Below are 19,958 nucleotides of genomic sequence, written 5' to 3' on the forward strand. Positions count from 1 at the left end.
CTTTGCTCATCCAAAAATCTGTAGCAAATACAGAAAATATTAGAGAAACTGGCAGCGTCTGTGAAGATAGAAATAGAATGAATGTATTAATTCCAGAATGACTGTCTACCAAACTCGAAATGTTGACTTGATTTCTCTCTCCACAGATGCTGCAAGACCTCCCGAGTTTGTCCAGCATTCTCTGTGTTCACTCATCCAATGTTCTTTTGAACTGAAAATAAAGCTAATGGCATTAGATGTTTACTCTACTTGTTGTAAACCCAACAACCTATTCATTAATATCAGAGGTCTGCAGTCACCTGCTTTCTGACAAACTGCTGGATTTAATCACTGTTCTGCAGACTTCATTTTTTCTAAAAAGAAAACCCTTCACAGGAGTCACCAACATAAACCTGCATATAGTTGGAGACCTAGATTCCAAACCTGATATTAATACACACATATCACCTTCCTCAATGATGGAGAGCCCACCACGCCAGGGAAAAAGCCAAAGCTGAAGCATTTTCAGACAAATCAATTCACTCCACGTGACATCAAGAAATGGCTAAAGATACTGGATTCTACAAAGTCCTGACAACATTTTGGAAGTGGACTTAAACCTTGTGCTCCAGAACTAGCCATACCCCTAGCCAAGCTATTCCAGGAAAGCTGCAACACTGGTATCTATTGGTAATGTGGAAAATTTCCCAGTTACACCCTGTACGCAAAAAGCAGGATTGGATTACAACAGTTCTAATATTTACAAAATATGTTGCGTCAGGTACACAATCGGAGGGCAAAATCATTTTAATTTACAAATTACAGCAGAAGTTCTCTAACTACAGCAGACATAAAGTTCTCTAATGCACAATGTTGCCCTCTGTGATCTTCAATACATTTTTGATTCCCTTGATTCACAATGTGTATTCTTTGTAAGGAACACAGACTCGTTCTAGCTCCTTCTAACTAGTGGTTCATCACAGGGATCAGTGTAGGGACATAATTGTTTACTACATATGTTAATAACTTGGTTGAGGAAAGTTAATGTACTATTGTGAAGTTTGAGAGTAACACAAAATTACCTGGAAAGCTAAGTGCTGAGGGTGACACGAAGAGTCTACAGCGGGATACAGTCTGGTAAGAATATGGTGGAAAAATAGAATATTACAGCACAGTACAGGCACTTCGGCATTCAATGTTGCGATGATCTATGGAACCAATCTGAAGCCTACCTATCCTACACTGTTCCATTTTCATTCATATGTTTATCCAATGACCATTTAACATGCCCTTGAAGTTGGTGAGTTCATTACTGTTGCAGGCAGTGTGTTCCATGCCCCTACGACTCTGAGTAAAGAAACTATCTCTGATGTCTGTTCTACATCTATCACCGCTCAATTTAAAGCTCTGACCCCGTGTGCTAGCGATTACCATCTGTGGAAAAAGGCTCTCACTGTCTACCCCATCTAACCCTCTGATTATTTTGTATGCCTCAATTATGTCACCTAGGCAAAAGCGAGGACCGCAGATGCTGGAAACCAGAGTTTAGATCAGAGTGGTGCCGGAAAAGCACAGCAGGTCAGGCAGCATCCGAGCAGGAAAATCGACGTTTCGGGCAAAAGACCTTCATCAAGAATACAGGCAGGAAGCCTCCAGGGTGGAAAGATAAATGTGGTTGGGGGGCTGGGGAGAAGAGTACAATAGCTGAGTGGGGGAGGAGATGGAGGTGATAGGTCAGAGGGGAGGGTGGAGCGGATAGGTGGGAAGGGAGATTGGCAGATAGGACAGGTCATGAGGACAGTGCTGAGCTGGAAGGTTGGAACTAGGGTAAGGTGGGGTGGAGGGGAAATGAGGAAACTGTTGAAGTCCACGTTGATGCCCTGGGGTTGAAGTGTTCCGAGGGGGAAGATGAGGTGTTCTTCCTCCAGGCGTCGGGTGGTGAGGGAGCGTTGGTGGAGGAGGCCCAGGACCTGCATGTCCTCAGCAGAGTGGGAGGGGGATTTGAAATGTTGGGCCATGGGGCGGTGGGGTTGATTGGAGAAGGTGTCCCGGAGATGTTCCCTAAAGCGCTCTTCAAGGAGGCGGCCAGTCTCCCCAGTGGAGAGGAGACTGCACCGGGAGCAACAGATACAATAAATGGCATTGGTGGATGTGCAGGTGAAACTTTGATTGTTGTGGAAGGCTCCTTTAGAGCCTTGGATGGTGGTGAGGCAGGAGGTGTGAGCGCAGGTTTTGTAATTCCTGCGGTGGCAGGGGAAGGTGCCAGGATGGGAGGGTGGTTTGTTGGGGGGTGTGGACCTGACCAAGTAGTCACGGAGGGAAAGGTCTTTGCAGAAAGGGGTGGGGAGGGAAATATATGTCTGGTGGTGCGGTCCGTTTGGAGGTGGCGGGAATCTCGGCGGATGATATGGTTTATACAAAGGTTGGTGGGGTGGCAAATGAGGACCGGTGGGGTTCTGTCCTTGTTACGGTTGGAAGGGTGGGATTTGACGGCGGAGGTACGGGATTTGGATGAGATGTGTTGGAGGGCATCTTCAACCATGTGAGAAGGGAAGCTGCGATCTCTAAAGAAGGAGGCCATCTGATGTGTTCTGTGATGGACTGGTCCTCCTGGGAGTAGATACGGTGGAGGCGGAGGAATTCGGAATATGGGATGGCATTTTTGCAGGAAGAGATGTAGTCCAGATAGCTGTGGGAATCGTTCAGTTTGTAAAAAAATATCAGTGTCAATTCTCAGGGAACGAAGCATGAACAGCCAAGTTTCTGGTATTGAGACTGGCTCTAATGCAATGAGGGGTACATCGGCTTCCAAGAGATCAATTGTGTTAGGGGATTCTGTAGTCCGAGGTAGAGACATTTCTGTGGCCAGCAGAGAAAAAGCAGAATGGTGTGTTGTTTTGCTGGTGCCAGGATCAAGGATGAGTACAGAATGTTCTCACGGGGGAGAGGGGCCAGCAAGAGGTCATTGTCCACATTGGAGCCAACGTCACAGGAAGGGAAAAAGTTGAGATTCTGAAGGTAGATTCCAGAAAGTTAGGCAGAAATTTAAAAAGGAGGTCCTCATGGGTAGTAATATCTGGATTGCCCCCAGTGCTACAAGCTCGTGAGGGCAGGAATAGGAAGAGAGAGCAGATGAATGCATGGCTGAGGAGCTGGTGTATGGGAGAAGGATTTTTATTTTTGGATCACTGGAATCTCTTTTGGGGCAGAAGTGACCTGTACAAGAAGGATGGATTGCACCTAAATTGGAAGGGGACTAATATACTGGCAGGGAAATTTGCTAGAGCTGTTCAGGAGGATTTAAAATAGTAAGGTGGGGAGTTGGGGGGCCCAAAGAGATAGTGAGAAAAGAGATCAATCTGAGACTGGTACAGTTGAGAACAGAAGTGAGTCAAACAATCAGGGCAGGCAGGGACAAGGTAGGACTAATAAATTAAACTGCATTTATTTCAATGCAAGGGGCTTAGCAGGGACAAAAGATGAACTGAGGGCAGGGTTAGGAACATGGGACTGGGATATCATTGCAATTACGGAAACATGGCTCAGGGATGGGCACGACAGGCAGCTTAATGTTCCAGGAAGGATAGATAGGGAGGCAAGAGAGGAGGGGGAGCAGCACTTTTGACAAAGGGGAGCATTACAGCTGTGCTGAGGGAGGATATTCCCAGAAATACATCCAGGGAAGTTATTTGGGTGGAACTGAGAAATAAGAAAGGGATGATCACCTTATTGGGATTGTATTATAGACCCCCCAATAGTCAGAGGGAAATTGAGAAACAAACTTGTAATGAGATCTCAGCTATCTGTAAGAATAATAGGATAGTTATAGTAGGGGATTTTAATTTTCCAAACATTCATTGTATTAAGGTTAGATGGAGACAAATTTCTCAAGTGTGTACAAGACAATTTTCTGATTCAGTATGTGGATGTACCTACTAGAGAAAGTGCAAAACTTGACCTACTCTTGGGAAATAAGGCAGGACAGGTGACTGAGGTATCAGTGGGGGAGCACTTTGGGGCCAGCAACCATAATTCTATTCGTTTTAATATAGTGATGGAAAGGATAGACCAGATCTAAAAATTGATGTTCTAAATTGGGGAAAGGCCAATTTTGACAGTATTAGGCAAGAACTTTCGAAAGCTGATTAGAGGCAGATGTTCGCAGGTAAAGGAACGGCTGGAAAATGTTAAGCCTTCAGAAATGAGATAACAAGAATCCAGAGAAAGTATATTCCTGTCAGGGTGAAAGGGAAGGCTGATAGGTAGAGGGAAGATTGGATGACTAAAGAAATTGAGGGTTTGGTTAAGAAAAAGAAGGAAGCGAATCATTAGAAGAGTATAAAGGAAGTAGGAGTATACTTAAGAGGGAAATCAGGAGGGCAAAAATGGGGCATGAGATTGTTTTGGCAAATAGAATTAAGGAGAATCCAAAGTGTGTTGACAAATATATTAAGGACAAAAGAGTAACTAGGGAGAGAATAGGGCCCCTCAAAGATCAGCAAGGCGGCCTTTGTGTGGAGCCACAGAAAATGGGGGAGATACTAAATGAATATTTTGCATCAGTATTTACTGTGGAAAAGGATATGGAAGATATAGAATGTAGGGAAATAGATAGTGACATCTTACAAAATGTCCAGAGTGCTGGATGTCTTGAAATGGTTAAAGGTGGATAAATCCCCAGGGCCTGATCAGGTGTACCCGAGAACTCTGTGGGAAACTACAGAAGCGATTGCTGGGCCTCTTGCTGAGATATTTGTATCATAGATAGTCACAGGTTAGGTGCCAGAAGACTGGAGGTTGGCAAACATGGTGCAACTGTTGAAGAAGGGCGGTACAGACAAGCCAGGGAACTATAGACCAGTGAGCCTGACCTCAGTGGTGGGCAAGTTGTTGGAGGGAATCTTGAGAGACAGGATGTACATGTATTTGGAAAGGCAAGGACGGATTAGGGATAGTCAACATGGCTTTGTGCGTGGGAAATCATGTCTCACAAACTTGATTGAGTTTTTTGAAGAAGTAACAAAGAAGATTGATGAGGGCAGAACAGTAGATGTGATCTATATGGATTTCAGTAAGGCGTTCGACAAGGTTCCCCATGGGAGACTGATTAGCAAGGTTAGAGCTCATGGAATACAGGGAGAACTAGCCATTTGGATCCAGAACTGGCTCAAAGGTAGAAGACAGAGGGTGTGGTGGAGGGTTGTTTTTCAGACTGGAGGCCTGTGACCAGTGGAGTGCCACAAGGATTGGTGCTGGGTCCTCTACTTTTTGTCATTTAAATAAATGATTTGGATGCGCACATAAGAGGTACAGTTAGTAAGTTTGCAGATGACACCAAAATTGTAAGTGTAGTGGACAGCAAAGATGGTTACCTCAGACTACAACAGGATCTTGACTAGATGGGCCAATGGGCTGAGAAATGGCAGATGGAGTTTAATTCAGATAAATGCGAGGTGCTGCATTTTGGGAAAGCAAATCTTAGCCGGACTTATACATTGAATGGTAAGGTCCTAGAGTGTGTTGCTGAACAAAGAGACCTTGGAGTGCAGGTTCATAGCTCATTGAAAGTGGAGTCGCAGGTAGACAGGATAGTGAAGAAGGCGTTTGGTATGCTTTCCTTTATTCGTCAGACTATTGAGTACAGGAGTTGGGAGGTCATGTTGTGGCTGTTCAGGACATTGGTTAGGCCACTGTTGGAATATTGCGTGCAATTCTACACTCCTTCCTATCGGAAATATGTTGTGAAACTTGAAAAGGTTCAGAAAAGATTTCCAAGGATGTTGCCAGGGTTTGAGGATTTGAGCTCTCGGGAGAGGCTGAACAAGCCGGGGCTGTTTTCCCTGGAGCGTCGGAGGCTGAGGGGTGACCTTGTAGTGTTTTACAAAATTATGGATAGGATAAATAGACAAAGTCTTTTCCCTGGGGTTGGGGAGTCCAGAACTAGATGGCATAGGTTTAGGGTGAGAGGGGAAAGATATAAAAACGACCTAAGGGCCAACTTTTTCATGCAGAGGGTGGTATGTGTATGGAATGAGCTGCCAGAGGAAGTGGTGGAGGCTGGTACAATTGCAACATTTAAGAGGCATTTGGATGGGTATATGAATAGGAAGGTTTGGAGGGGTACGGGCCTGGTGTTGGCAGGTGGGACTAGACTGGGTTGGGATATCTGGTCGGCATGCACAGGTTGGACCAAAGGGTCTGTTTCCAGGCTGTACATCTCTACGACTCTAAGTCAGTTATCATTAATGGAGATGGAGAGGTCCAGGAAGGGGAGGGAGGTATCAGAAATGGTCCAGGTGAATCAATTAAATTACCTCTCAGTCTTCTCTTTAATGAAAACAGTCTCAATCCCCTCAGCCTTTCGTCATAACATCTTCCCTCCATACCAAGCAGCATCCTGGTAAATCGCCTCTGAATCCTTTCCAAAGCTTCCACATCCTTTTCATAAAGCAGTTACCAGAACTGTATGCAACACTCCAAGTGTTGCCACACCAGAGTTTTGTACAGCTGCAACATGATCTCGTGGCTCCAAAACTCAATCCCTCTACCAATAAAAGCTATCACACTGTATGTCTTCTTAACTACCCTCTCAACCTGGATGGCAACTTTCAGGGATCTATGCATATGAACACAGAGATCTCTCTGCACATCTACACTACCAAGAATCTTACCAATAGCACAGTAATCTTTATTCCTGTTGCTCCTTCCAAAGTGAATCACCTCACACTTTTCCACATTAATCTCCATTTGCCATCACATCTATGCTCCTATGTAACCTGCAACATCCTTCAGTACTGTCCACAACTCCATCGACCTAAGTGTCATCCGCAAATTTACTAACCCATCCTTTTATGCCCTCTTCCAGGTCATTTATAAAAATGACAAACAGCAGTGGACCCAAAACAGATCTTTGTGGTTCACCACTAGTAACTGAACTGAAGAATGAACATTTCCCATAAGCCTTCCTGAAGAAGGGCTCATGCCTGAAACATCGATTCTCCTGCTCCTCGGATGCTGCCTGGTATGTTGTGTTTTTCCAGCACTGCATTTTTCAACTTTTTAACAACATTGTCTTTTTCCAGTGTGAATGCCGACACAAAATATTCATTTAGCACTTATCTACTCTTCTGACTCCACACACAACTGCCCACTAGTGTCCTTGATTGGCCCAATCAAGGTCCTTGAGCTTACTCTAGTCATTCTTTTATTCCTGATATATTTATAGAAAGTTTTAGGGTTTTCCTTGATCCTATCTGACAATGATCTCTCATGTCCCTTCTTGGATCTTCTTAGTTCTCTGTTTAGGTCTTTCCTGGCTAGCTTGTAACTCTCAAGCGTCCTGAGCCTTCGCATCTCATCCTAACATAAGCCTTCTTCTACTTCTTGACAGGAGATTCAATTTGTTGAGTAAACCACGGCTGCCTCACTTAACCACTTCCTCCCTGCCTGACAGGTACATACTTATCAAGGACATGCAGTAACTATTCCTTGAATAGGTTACACATTTCAATTGTCCCCATCCCCTGCAGTTTCCTTCCCCACCCTGTGCACCCTATGGTTACTTCACCTTTTACTTAAGACAGAGATGTGCAGGAATTTCCTCTCTGAGAGTACTGAATCTGTGGAATTCTTTAACACAGAGGGCTATTGAGAGTGGGTCATTAAGTATATTCAAGGATGAAATAGACAAATTTTTAATCAGTAAGGGAATCAAGGGTTATGGGGAAAAGGCAGGAAAGTGCAGTTGAGGAGTATCAGATATGCCATATCACTGAATCACAGGGCAGACTCAATGGGAAAAATGATCTACTTCTGTTTCTGTGTCTTTCACTTTTATCTAAATATTGCATATTGTGTGCCTATGAATGTACTATATTTTTAACCTCCAGATAAATGTTTCCCTGATTGCCATGGCAGAAGATTGAGGAATGGGCTAGACCTATGCCATGTACAGTAAATGACAGTTAGCCTAGTGCTGGCATCTGGGTCAAGTGTAGATTTATGCATCTTAGTCAGTATAGATTCAATAGGGTCAAAGGCCTGCTTCTATACTGTATGATTCTATAATATAAAGAATGCCTCACACCTGATGGCCTGGTCCTTTGCCAATGCAGAGGGACCATTGCTCCTGCAAGCTAAGTTTTTCTTTGATTATTAGTACTCACTCATTTCAATCTTTACTGTATGCTTAGGCCCTGTAAGACAACTGCCCAAGATACCTTATTGTCTATGCTTGATCATGAGGAAAGTGATGGAAAGAGTCATCAATGGTCCTATCAAAAAACCTCCAACATACACTTAGCTTTGCATAGTAGTGGCAGAGGATGAAGGAAAATAAATAAAACTTTTGAACCCCTCACATCATCCTCCTGAAAGTTGCTATTGATCAGAAATTGAATATGCATATTGTGGCTACAAGAGCAGGTCAGAGTCTAACACTCTTGTGGGGAGTATTCTATCTCTTAATGACACCGATGCCTGTTCACCATCTACAAGGCACAAGTCATGAGTTGGATAGAATATTTCACACACGTGCCTGAATAAATGCAGCTCCAACAATACCCAAGAAGCTTGACAGCATCCAAGACTAAGGTTCTTCAGACAGCACTTTCCAAACCAACAACCAATCTCATTGACAATGGCACAAGATACATGAAAACACCAGTACTTGCAAGTTCTCCTCCAAATTACTCATCATGCTGATTTAGAAATATATTGCCATTACCTCACAAATGCTTTGTCAAAATTCTGTAACTCCCTCTCTAATAGTCCAAAGATGTGCAAGTTAGGTGGCTTGGCTGTGCTAAATTGGACATAATGTCCAGGGTTGTGTGGGCTAGGGAGATTAGCCATGGGAAATTCAGGGTTACAGGGATAGAGTAGGAGACATGTTTCTGGGTGAGATGCTTGTTGGAGGGATGATATGGACTCAATGGGCTGAATGGCCTGTTTCCAAATTTTTGGGATTCTATGATTGCATTGTGGGCCTATCTACAACAAATGGATCATAGTAGTTCAAAAAGACAACTACCACCAACTTCTGAAAGACAACTAGGGACGTGCAATAAATGCTAGCCCAGGCAATGAAACCTATACCCACTGAACAAATATAAAAAAATCCAAAAAATATGCATCAAGTCACATAACATTGACAAACCTGATTTGGAAGTACTGAATATAAGGCAGAAACGACATGTAGTTGGCATTTCCAAGCTCTTTAGAATTAATTGCACTGGAAGTTAACTCTGTCCTCAAAACTAGCCCTGCCACAGGATGAAATAATCACTATTGCACTTACTTGAAGGCCAATAAATTACTTTGAATCAAATTAGTGAAGGTGGGATTTGAATACAGTGGGAGGGATACAACCGTTGTGCCAAAAGACCTCTAACGAGGCTCTTATAGTTAAACTGATTATGTTAACAGACAAGTTTAAAAAACTTTTGAATGCAATTCTTTACGATTCATCAATAAAGCGAATACTTGAATAAAACGTGCAAATGGTTATAGAAATTTGCTAGAGATACTCGCGAGGGTTTAAACTAGTTTGGCAGTGGGTGGGGCCCTAAGCAGTGATGAGTCAAGAGAGAAGTTCAGAACTGGTAAAAAAGTTAAAGAGAGTAAGTTAAACAGACAAGGCAGACAAGAATATTACAATGATCAAGAAAAGACTGATGAATTAGATAGCATTTATTTCAATGCAATGACAGATAAGGCAGATGAACTCAGGGCATGGGACTGGGATAGTTATTAAGAAACAGAAACGTGGCTGAGGGAGGGAAAGGACCGGTTCCTCACCGTTCCAGGGTACAGATGCAATAGAAAGGATAGAGGAGAGACAAGAGAGGAGGAGGAATGGTATTTTTGATTAGGGAAAACATCAAGCAGTACTTAGAAGGATATTCCTGGGCGATCGTCCAGTGAAGTTGGGTGGAACTGAGCAATAGAGGGGAAATGATCACTTTTGATGGGAAAGTATGAAAGGCTCCCCCAACAGTCAGCAGGAAATTGAGGAACAAATATATAGGGAGATTACAGAGAGTTGTACGAATAATAGGGTTGTAATAGTATGGGGTTTTAACTTTTGAAACACAAACTGGGACTGCCATAGTGATTTGGACTTAGATATGGAGGAAAGTTTTTAAGTGTGCACATGAAAACATTCTCAATGAATATGTAGATGGTCCTAGAGTGGGGGCAAAACTTGCCCTTCTCTTGGGAAATAAGGCAAGGCAAGTGACTGAGGTGTTAGTGGAAGAGCACTTTGGGACTAGTAACCATAATTTTATTAGTTTTAACATAGTTGTGGAATAGGCCTGGTCCACAATTTAAAGTTCTAAATTGTAGCAAGGCCAATTTTGATGGTATTAGACAGGGATTTTCAAAAGTTCATTGGGAGGGGCTATTCACAGGTAAAGCAAGTGGGAGGCTTTCAAAAGCAAGATAATGAGATTTCAGGGCCAGCACATTCCTGTTCGTGTGAAGAGCAAGACTGGCAGGAGTAGGAAATTCAGGATGACTAGAGATATTGAGACTCTGATCAGGAGCAAGGAGGCATATGTCAGGTATAGACAGCTGGGATCAAGTACTCCTTTGAGGAGTACAACAGGTGTAGGAGTACACATACAAGGGATAAGAGATAGCTTTGGCTAAAGAGATTCCATAAATACCTTACTGGCTAAAGAGTAACAAGGGAGAGAATAGGGTGCCCTAAACATCAATGAGGCCATCTATGTGGAACCACAGGAGATGGATAAGTTTCTATATGAATATTTCCTGTCAGTATTTACCGTGGCGAAAGGCATAGAAGCTAAGGAACTTGGAGAAATAAATAGTAATAACTTTAATTGAGCCCACATTACAGAAGGTGGGATTCTGGAGGTCTTAAAACACAAAGGTAGATACTTCCCTGGGACCCAATCAAGTACATCCCAGGACAGTGAGAAGCTAGGGAAGTAGTTTCAGGGCCCTGAGAAAATTTATTGCATCTTCAACAGCCACAGGTGAGCTGCCAAAAGAATGGAAGATGGCTAATGTTGTGCCATTACTTAAGAAAGGCTGCAAGGAAGAACCAGAGAACTACAGACTGGTGAGCCTGATGTAAGTGATGGGTAGGTTGTTGGAGGGGATTCTGAGAAACATGAACTACATGCATTTTTAAAGGCTGAACTGATCAAGGGTCATCAGCATGGCTTCATTCTATGGGAAATGATGTCTAAAAAACTTGATTGAATCTTTTGAAGAGGTGTCAAGATGATAGATGCAGGCAGTTGAGAGAGTGGTGCTGGAAAAAAACAGCAGGTCAGGCAGCATCCAAGGAGCAGGTGAATCGACGTTTCGGGCACAAGCCCTGCATCAGGAATTTGCTCCAATGATGCCTGACTTGCTGTGCTTTTCCAACACCACACTAGCATCTGCAGTCCTCACTTTCTCCTGCTAGATGCAGGCAGCAAAATAGATATTGTCTATATGGACTTTAGCAAGGCCTTTGATAAGGTACGTCGTTTAGTAGGGCTAGATCACATGGGAACATGGAAGAGCTAGCTAATTGGATGCAAAATTGGCTTGACAGTAGGAGACAGAGCATGTTAGTGGAGTGTTATTGTTCAGACCGCAGGCCTCTGACCATCAGCGTGCTGCAAGGATTGTTCTTTTGTCCACTGTTGTTAGTTATTTATAGAAACAATTTGGATGAGAATATAGGAGGCATGGTTAGTAATTTTGCAGATAAAATCAGAATTGGTGGTATAGTGGATAATGAAGATGAATATCTAAGAATACAATGAGATCTTCATCAACTGGTCCACTGGGCCAAGGAATGGCAGACGGTGTTTAATTTAGATAAATGTGAGGTGTTACATTTTGGCAAAACAAACCAATGCAGGATTTGCATAGTTAATGGTAGCGCCCTGGGAAGTGTCATTGAACAGAGAAACCTAGGGGTGCAGGTACATATTTTCTTGAAACTGTTATCACAGGTATCTGTGATATCACCAGGGTGGTGAAGGTGTCTGGCAAACTTGCATTCATCAGTTAGAACATTGAGTCTAGAAGTTGGGATTTCATGTTACAGCTGAACAAGACTGGGGTAAGGCCACAGTTGGAATACAGCGTACAACTCTGGTTGCCCCGCTAAAGGAAAGATGTTACTTAACTGAAAAGGGTGCAAAACAACATTTACAAGGATGTTACTGGGACTAGAGGGCTTGAGTTATAAGGAGAGACTGGATAGGCTAGGACTTGTTTTTCTGGAGTATAGAAGGAGATGAGTTTAAAGAGGTTTATAAAATCATGAGGAGGATTGATAATGTGAATAGCCAAGGCCTTTTCCCCAGGATAGGGGACTCCAAAAATAGAGGGCTCCAAAAATAGAGGGCATGAGTTTAAGGTGAGAGAGGATAGACTTAAATGGGACCTGAGGATCAGTCTTTTCACAAAGAGGCTGGTGCTTACATGGAACGAGCTGCCAGAGGAAATGGTAAACATGAGTACAATTACGACATTTGAAAGACATTTGGATAGGTACATGGAAAGAAAAGATTTAGAGGGATATGGGCCAAATGCAGGCAAATGGGACTAGCTCAGTTCAGGAAACCTGGTCGGCATGAATGAATTGGGCTGATTGGTTTGCTTCCATTCTGTCTTACTCTGTGACTCTACAATAACTTTGTATAGTAATTTCTGCAATTTCAAATTAAGTTACTTACAGCCAGGTTGGTTAAAATTATGATTCAAATTTTTTGTTTGTGATATAGTCATTTTCAGCTAAAATAATCAAACATTAAATATATCAAGAGATATTTTTAAAGCAAAAACTTTTAAAACTTGTTTCAATAATGCTTAAATGCACTGGTTCATGATGGATTTTATATTTGGTAATAAGCAGGTAAATTTGAACAGAACGTTGAGGAAAGAAACTTCTGAAATTGGATTCCAGTTGCTCTCAAATCACCGCTTATGTTGAAAGCAGAAACTCCCCACTAGATAATTAACTCATTAAATGCTTGTAGCTTGCCAAACAATTTAACATTTTAACAGCACTCTTACCAAATTTTCAACTTCAGCACTTTGTCGCACTCCCCACTGGAACATGCCCATTAACGTGATAGCATAAGACAGAGCCAATCCAACCTGTCCTGCATCCAACTCTGTAAGGTAGTTAAAAAAAATTACATAAGCGTCATTATGAAACCATGAAAATAATCAAAGTTTACAAAATAAATTATTAAAAAAAGCATCTTCTTAGGACTTTTTTTGCAGGAGTTTACTTGATTCTAATTTCCCTATAATGTTGGAGGTTGATTATAAATCCATAGATACCTGTGGCTCTACATAAGCATCTCAAAGTATGATAGTGCAAGTTTTCAGAAATATAACTGGTGGATGTAAATCCATCAACTTTTGATTTGAAATATCATACATTAAAATGCCACTTTGCAGTGAGGGAAAAGTAGACACTGCATAGCTATTGTATTATTATTACTGAACAAGATTTTAACTCACTAGAACCCATTTAATTACAAGTTAAAATCCTATTCAATAGCTATGTCATCTCCCATATAATTCCTCACTTAGGACTGAAGGTTCAGATTTTCGCTGTTGAGTCAGGTAGCTTGAGTTAAGAAATTTTCCAACATGGCGGTCCCATGCAGTTTTAAGGGCCCTGTTAGCTCTCACTTTCACTCCATTAAGACATGTCAGGATTGAGTTGGGACTACTAACACCAGACGATCATGACAATGAGTGAATGATTGTGGTCTTCTTTCAATTTTCTACAATTCTGTCCCTATTGTTTTAGAAGCAATTAGGCTCTCCAGCTCTCTCAGTATTTTAACCCCACCAAACCCTGTATATGTAAAAATAAACAAACAATCTAATACAGCTGCCACTTTTGTACACTAGATAGTGAAAAATCTCATCCATGAATCCTATTCAAAGTTTTCAAATCTCAAGTGCTCCACTTTTATAAAACCAAACACAAATTCATTCTTCACATGAAATAAAGCCAAACTTTTAATCACGTCTTTAAACTGTCAATCAAATTAGCAACTCACAGCCCCTGCTCAAATAAATGTAATCTCTAACCTCTGCAAAGCATTGATGGTGATATAACAAGGCTCTCAGCAATAGTCAGCAAAGAACACTTTTGAAAATAAGAGTCACTGAGTCATTCAGCATGGAAACAGACCCTTCAGTCCAACTCATTTGTGTCGACCAGGCATCCCAGTGTGGCCTAGTTCCATTTGCCAGCACTTGGCCCATATCACTTTAAACCCTTCCTAATCTTGTACCAATCCAGAGGTCTTTTGAATGTTGTAAGTGTACTTGCCTCCACCATGTCCTCTGGCAGCTCAATCCATACAAGCACCACCCTCTGTGTGAAAAAGTTATCCCTTCAGGTCTTTTTAAAATCTTTCGCCCTCACCTTAAACCTATGCCCACTAGATTTGGATTCCTCCACCTAGGAAAAAGACTGTAGCTATTCACCCTGTCATTGCTCCTCATGATTTTATAAACCTTTATAATGTCATTTCTCAGCCTCTGATGCTCCACAGAAAATTACACAGTCTATTCAGCCTCTCACTATAACTTAAACCCTCCAGTCTCAGCAACATCCTTTAAATCTTTCCTGCAACCTGCCAAGCTTAACAACATCCTTCCTATAGAAGAAATTATTTTTTTTTAAACTTGTTTTCAATGAAAGCAATTCAACCAATGTTTTCTTTGCAATTCACACTCAGAGCTTTCTCTCCCCTCTCCACTCATGTTTAAAAAAACAGGGGATTTAAAAGAAAATTAACTATGACATTTGAATGTGACAAAACATGACTTACAAAACAAGCAAACCTTACTGCTCTTCAAGAACATATGTCTAATCCATACGCTACTGTATCTTCAAGTTCTGAAGAAGAGTCATAATGGATTTGAAACACTAACTCTATATTGGTCTTCATAGATGCTGCCAGACCTGTTAATTTCTCCAGCATTCGCTGCATTTGTTTTCTATTTTAATGTCAGCATACACAGTCTGAACAAAAGAACAATGGTGAGCAAAAGCTTACATATTATTCCAAATACATGCCTATACAGAAATAGGTTTAGAAGAGTCACATAAGAAATAGGCTCTAATTTTCCTTTGTGGTACCTGACCAACAATGGAAAATGAAGAGGTAATGCATTCTACAATTCAATGCAGCAGGTTTACTCAAAGGTCTATTGACAAGTAATTGCTCCAGCAATACCTTTTCTTTTGTCTTCTAGGCAATTAAAGCTATCAGCACACAACAAATGCTTTTTTAGATAGAAGCAGCATGCAATGAAATTTTACTTGTTCTTTCCTGAATAAACAAAACTCAGGGACTTTTAGCCAAAACTGATAAGAACGTGATGCTTAGATTGCTGGGCCCAAATGGCAAACAAAATCAGTTTGATTGACTACCAATGCAGAAATAAAATACCATATGGAAGCAAGAACAATAACAATTTTAGTAATAGTCATTTTAGACCAAAATACACAAGAGAGCTGATTTTTCTGCCTCCTCTTTGTTCCACCTCCTGTACAGGCTCAAGAATATGAGAATATCATGCCCAGGATCATCTTTGGAGTGTAGTAGCAACCCCTCCCAAACCCTTCTTTGATTGACGGATGGTTTAGAAAAGTTATCCACAGAGTTGGGACCTGCTGTTAGTTTCACATACACTGGATCTACACAGTGGTCATGGACAGCAAACACTGGCACTGCAGAATAAAGAAAGGAATATCTGCTCTGGCCCCATTCAAAGGTTGCAATGGATCTCCATCAATAGCAGTCTAGAGTTCTGTACTGCTCTTCTTCCCCATAACGAGGAAAATCCTGGATATATTGGGGCAAACAAGAAACTCACCAAAGTGAGCCAAACACCTTATTCCTGAGTTTGTGCGAGCTGGGCCTACTGGCAACATCCACTGCTAAGTTGGAACGTTATTGATTGACGTCCCACATCAGGATATAAGGTCAAATTCCAAGCTGAAGCTACAATTCATTAATAAACTGCATTATTAGCAGTCTATCAGATGAGATGTATTAAGCTGAGGTCTGACCTACCTGTTCAGGTGATGGTAAAAGACCTCTGAGCAAACAAAAAAGACTTCCAGTGGTATCTTGATCAACTCTCAACTAAATCTGCCAAGAACTATTTATTTTATTGCTACCTGATGTACCCTCATGTGCATAAAATGTAAGTGAGGGTTTGCTTACAAATACTATCAACAAAATTAATTCACCATAGTGCAGCAATTTGGGCTGTCTCAAGGACATAGAAGATGTGATACAAAAACTAATTTACACTGCATTAATGAGCAAAGTCAGAGAAAACTTAAAAAAAAATGCAGCTTGCAGTGTTTCTCACAACCAGCATGATGTTAAGCATGGTGGAATTACAGTTATTGCTATAATGGAGGGAATGCAATAGTTAAGCTGCACACAGCTAAATATCCAAAGTAACACTGAATGAATGACGACGCAGATTGGTTCAATAAACTTGGCTGAGAGATAAATGCTGGGAACGTTATTAGAAAATCTTGCTTACACTTTGAAAGGTACTTTGGGATCTGTTCCTTCCAGCCTCGAAGGTAAATGAGACCCCAGTTTACCATTTCATCTGTAAGTTGGTAATTCCTCCAGTATAGTGCTTCCTCAATACTGGGTTACTGCACTTCTACTCCAGACTGTGTGCTCAAAGAGGCATTTTTCCAGAAGACCACTCTTGGTACTTTATTTGTCAACTCTATCATTTTTATCTTAGTTCATGGGATGTGAATTCACTCACAAGGACAGCATTTGTTGTCCATCCCAAATTGCCTCAAGTTGGCCACACTGCTGAGAAGTCTGGAGTCACAAATGAAGCAGGTAAGGATGACAGGTATCCTTCCCAAAAGAACATAAGTGAAGTAGATAGGATTTTACAACAGTTCCATGTTTATTATAAAAGTAGCTTTTTATTCCAGATTTTTGCTGAATTCAAATTTCATTGTCTGCTATGGTAAAATTTGAAACTCATGTTCCCTGGACATTAATCTAGTATTCTGGATTACTAGTTCAGTGGCAATATCACCAATGTCACCACCTTGCTGGTATGGACAACTGCAATTGGCAGAGAGAGATATATCTGCTCCCTCCAAAAGTGAGTGTAGAACTCCTTGTCTCCAAAGATCGAGAATGATATCAGTGCAATGGGTTGAGTCAATGTGAGATTGATATTAACCTCTTCGAACTATTACTTTATACAAGCTCTCATTTGTGGGATGAGGCTTGAACCCATGCTAAGGCCAGATTCCTAAAACTGAACGCAAAGCTCTAAAGGACACAAAAGCTTTTAAGAGACATAGGGTATAAGATTCAAATTGAAGGAAGGAACAGCTAAGTGAACAGGATGCCTTTCCAAACACTTTTCAAAAACTTTAATCAATAACAGTTTACATTCGATTTCCTATTAGGAATGAAGAATAGACTGAGTTCTCTCAGTAAGAAATGGAGGCTGGTATGACTTTCATTAAGTTATCATACCACACTTGAATGAGTTGCAGTCATAATCATTGCACAAATAAACAGATTGTTCAAGTTACAGGCGTTTCAAGAAGAAAAGCTCTGAATCTGGTTGATCCTTGATTGTTGAAGGAATAAAACCTTGATTGTTAGCTTGGCTAACTCAAGATGGAAGTCATCAAATGAAGGTTCAGGAAGATGAAGTGGCATGTCCGACTCCCATCTGTCAATAGGAGCTACAAGTACAAGCTAAGTTTCCTGTTCCATTTAATCACACCATCACCCTATCCTCTCCTCTATTCCCTTTCCCATTTACATTTCCAATTACTTGAAGTTTTTTAGCTCACAAAATTAAATTCAAAGAAAACCATGGAACTGATGATAGTTGAAAATGTTCAACAATTTATTAATGAGTTCAACTTCAATACAAACTGAAGTTCTGCATTGAACTCAATACTGACAACAAAATCCAAGTTTCACCCCTTCTTCCGTGCTTCTCCTCCCACTTGAACTTGGGTCAGTTTTCTTTAATAAGAAAAGACGTTTTTCTGTGCACGCTAGGCATAAACTTAAAATGCTTAAAGTATAAGTGCAAAATGCACAATAGTGACAAATTGATCACATTCTGAGTTACCTCATCATTTTTTATTCTTTCATTTTTTTCTTTTTACGCTCGTGAGGTGTGAGCATTGCTGGCTCAACCAATATTTATTGGCTGTCTGTAGCTATTTTGGAGAAAGTGATGGTGATCTGCCTTCTTGAACCGTTTCCGCCCACATGCTGTAGGTTGGCCCACAATGCCCTTAAGGATAGAATTCCACGATATTCACTAGTGACAGTGAAGAAATGGCCATATATTTTTAAGTCATAATGGCGAGTAGCTTGGAGGGGATTTTGCAGATAGTGGTGTTTCCATGTATCTGCTTCCCTTGCCCTTCTGGAAGGAAGTGGTTGTGGGTTTGGAAGGTTCTGTCTAAGCATTTTTGGTGGATTCCTGCAGTCATCTTGTAGATAGTACACATTGCTGCAACTGAGAGTTGGTGGTGAGGAAGTGCATGCTTCTGGATATGGTGCCAATCAAGTGTCAAGCTTTCTGAATGTCATTGGAGCTGCAGCCAGCCAGGCAAGTGGAAATATTCCATCATACTCATGACTTGTGCCCTATAGTGAACAAGCTTTGGGGAGTCAGATAAGTTACTAATCTAGCCTCTGACTTACTTTTATAGCCACTGTGTTTATGTAGCGAATGCAATGGAGTTTCTGATCAATGGTAACCCCACAGGATGCTGTCAGTTGGGACTTCAGTGAATATCAATTTCCACTGAATGTCAAAGGGTGGTGGTTAGATTGTATTTTTTATTGGAAATGGTCAATACCTGGCATTTGTGTGAATACTTGCCACTATTCAGCCTAAGCCTACATAATATCCAGATCTTGTTGCTTTTTATGATAGATTGTTTTCATACCTAAGGAGTTGTGAATGCTACTGAGTATTGTGCAGTCATCGTTGAACATCCCTAATTCTGATCATATGAAGAAGGGAGGGTCATTAATGAAGCAGTTGAAAATGGTTGGGCTTAGGACACTATCCTGAGCAACTCTTGCAGAGATGTCCTGTAGTACTCCATCCAAGCAGAGAGGTTATTCCCTGATACTCATTGATTCCAGTCTTCCTAGGACTCCCAGATATGCATCTGAGCAATAGCTGTTACTTCGGTTTCTCAAATGAGAAAAAAAACAATAAATCAACTTGAACAACATTTTTTAATGTCTGGCCCCATCTACCAGTACCACAGGAAGAAATCAAGGTCTTGTTCAAAGTTTGCAAGTTAATACTTGGTCAATCATGGCCTTGATATCAAGAACTACCACTCTCATTTCACTTCTGGAATTCAGTACTTTTGTCCAGGTTTGAAGCAGGGCTTTAATTAGAGTAGCAGTTGAGTAGCCCTGCTGGGACCCAAACTGGGCATCAGTCAGCAGGTTAGTGCTTGATACCATTGTTCTTACTACCACTTGATAGCACTTTCATCACTTCACAGACGATCAAGAGTAGCCTGATGCAATGGTATTTGGCCAGATTGGATTTTTCCTGCTTTTTGCATAGATGACATACCTGGGCAATTTTCCACATGACTAGGTAGATGCCAGTATTGTAAGTGCACTGGAAAAGTTTGGCTAGGGAAGCAACAAGTTCTGGAGCACTGATCTTCAATATTATTGTTGGACTGTTGTCATGGCCATAGTGCTTGCAGTACCCAATGCTTGCAATTATTTTTTGATAACACATGGTGTGAATTTAATTGGCGGAAGACTTGTATCCGTGATGCTGGGGACCACTGGACGAGGCCAAGATGGATCATCCACTCAGCACTTCTTGCTGAAAACTGCTGCGAATGCTTCAGCTTTGTCTTTTGCACTGATGTGCTCGCTTTTCCATCATTGACGATTGGA

The 19,958-nt window shown here is 41.4% G+C and overlaps 1 protein-coding gene across 3 annotated transcripts in view; it reads right to left on the minus strand.

The window, feature by feature from the left end:
- Positions 1-19,958, minus strand: part of abcc4 (ATP-binding cassette, sub-family C (CFTR/MRP), member 4) — a 472,542-nt gene that overhangs the window by 141,097 nt on the left and 311,487 nt on the right. For all 3 annotated transcript variants that reach the window (XM_060825961.1, XM_060825960.1, XM_060825959.1), the window contains one exon: positions 13,027-13,127. In XM_060825961.1, coding sequence (XP_060681944.1) covers positions 13,027-13,127 — 101 coding nt within the window. The remainder of the gene's footprint in view (positions 1-13,026; positions 13,128-19,958) is intronic.

This window comes from Hemiscyllium ocellatum, chromosome 6, assembly GCF_020745735.1.
Source record: "Hemiscyllium ocellatum isolate sHemOce1 chromosome 6, sHemOce1.pat.X.cur, whole genome shotgun sequence".
Lineage (NCBI taxonomy): Eukaryota > Metazoa > Chordata > Chondrichthyes > Orectolobiformes > Hemiscylliidae > Hemiscyllium > Hemiscyllium ocellatum.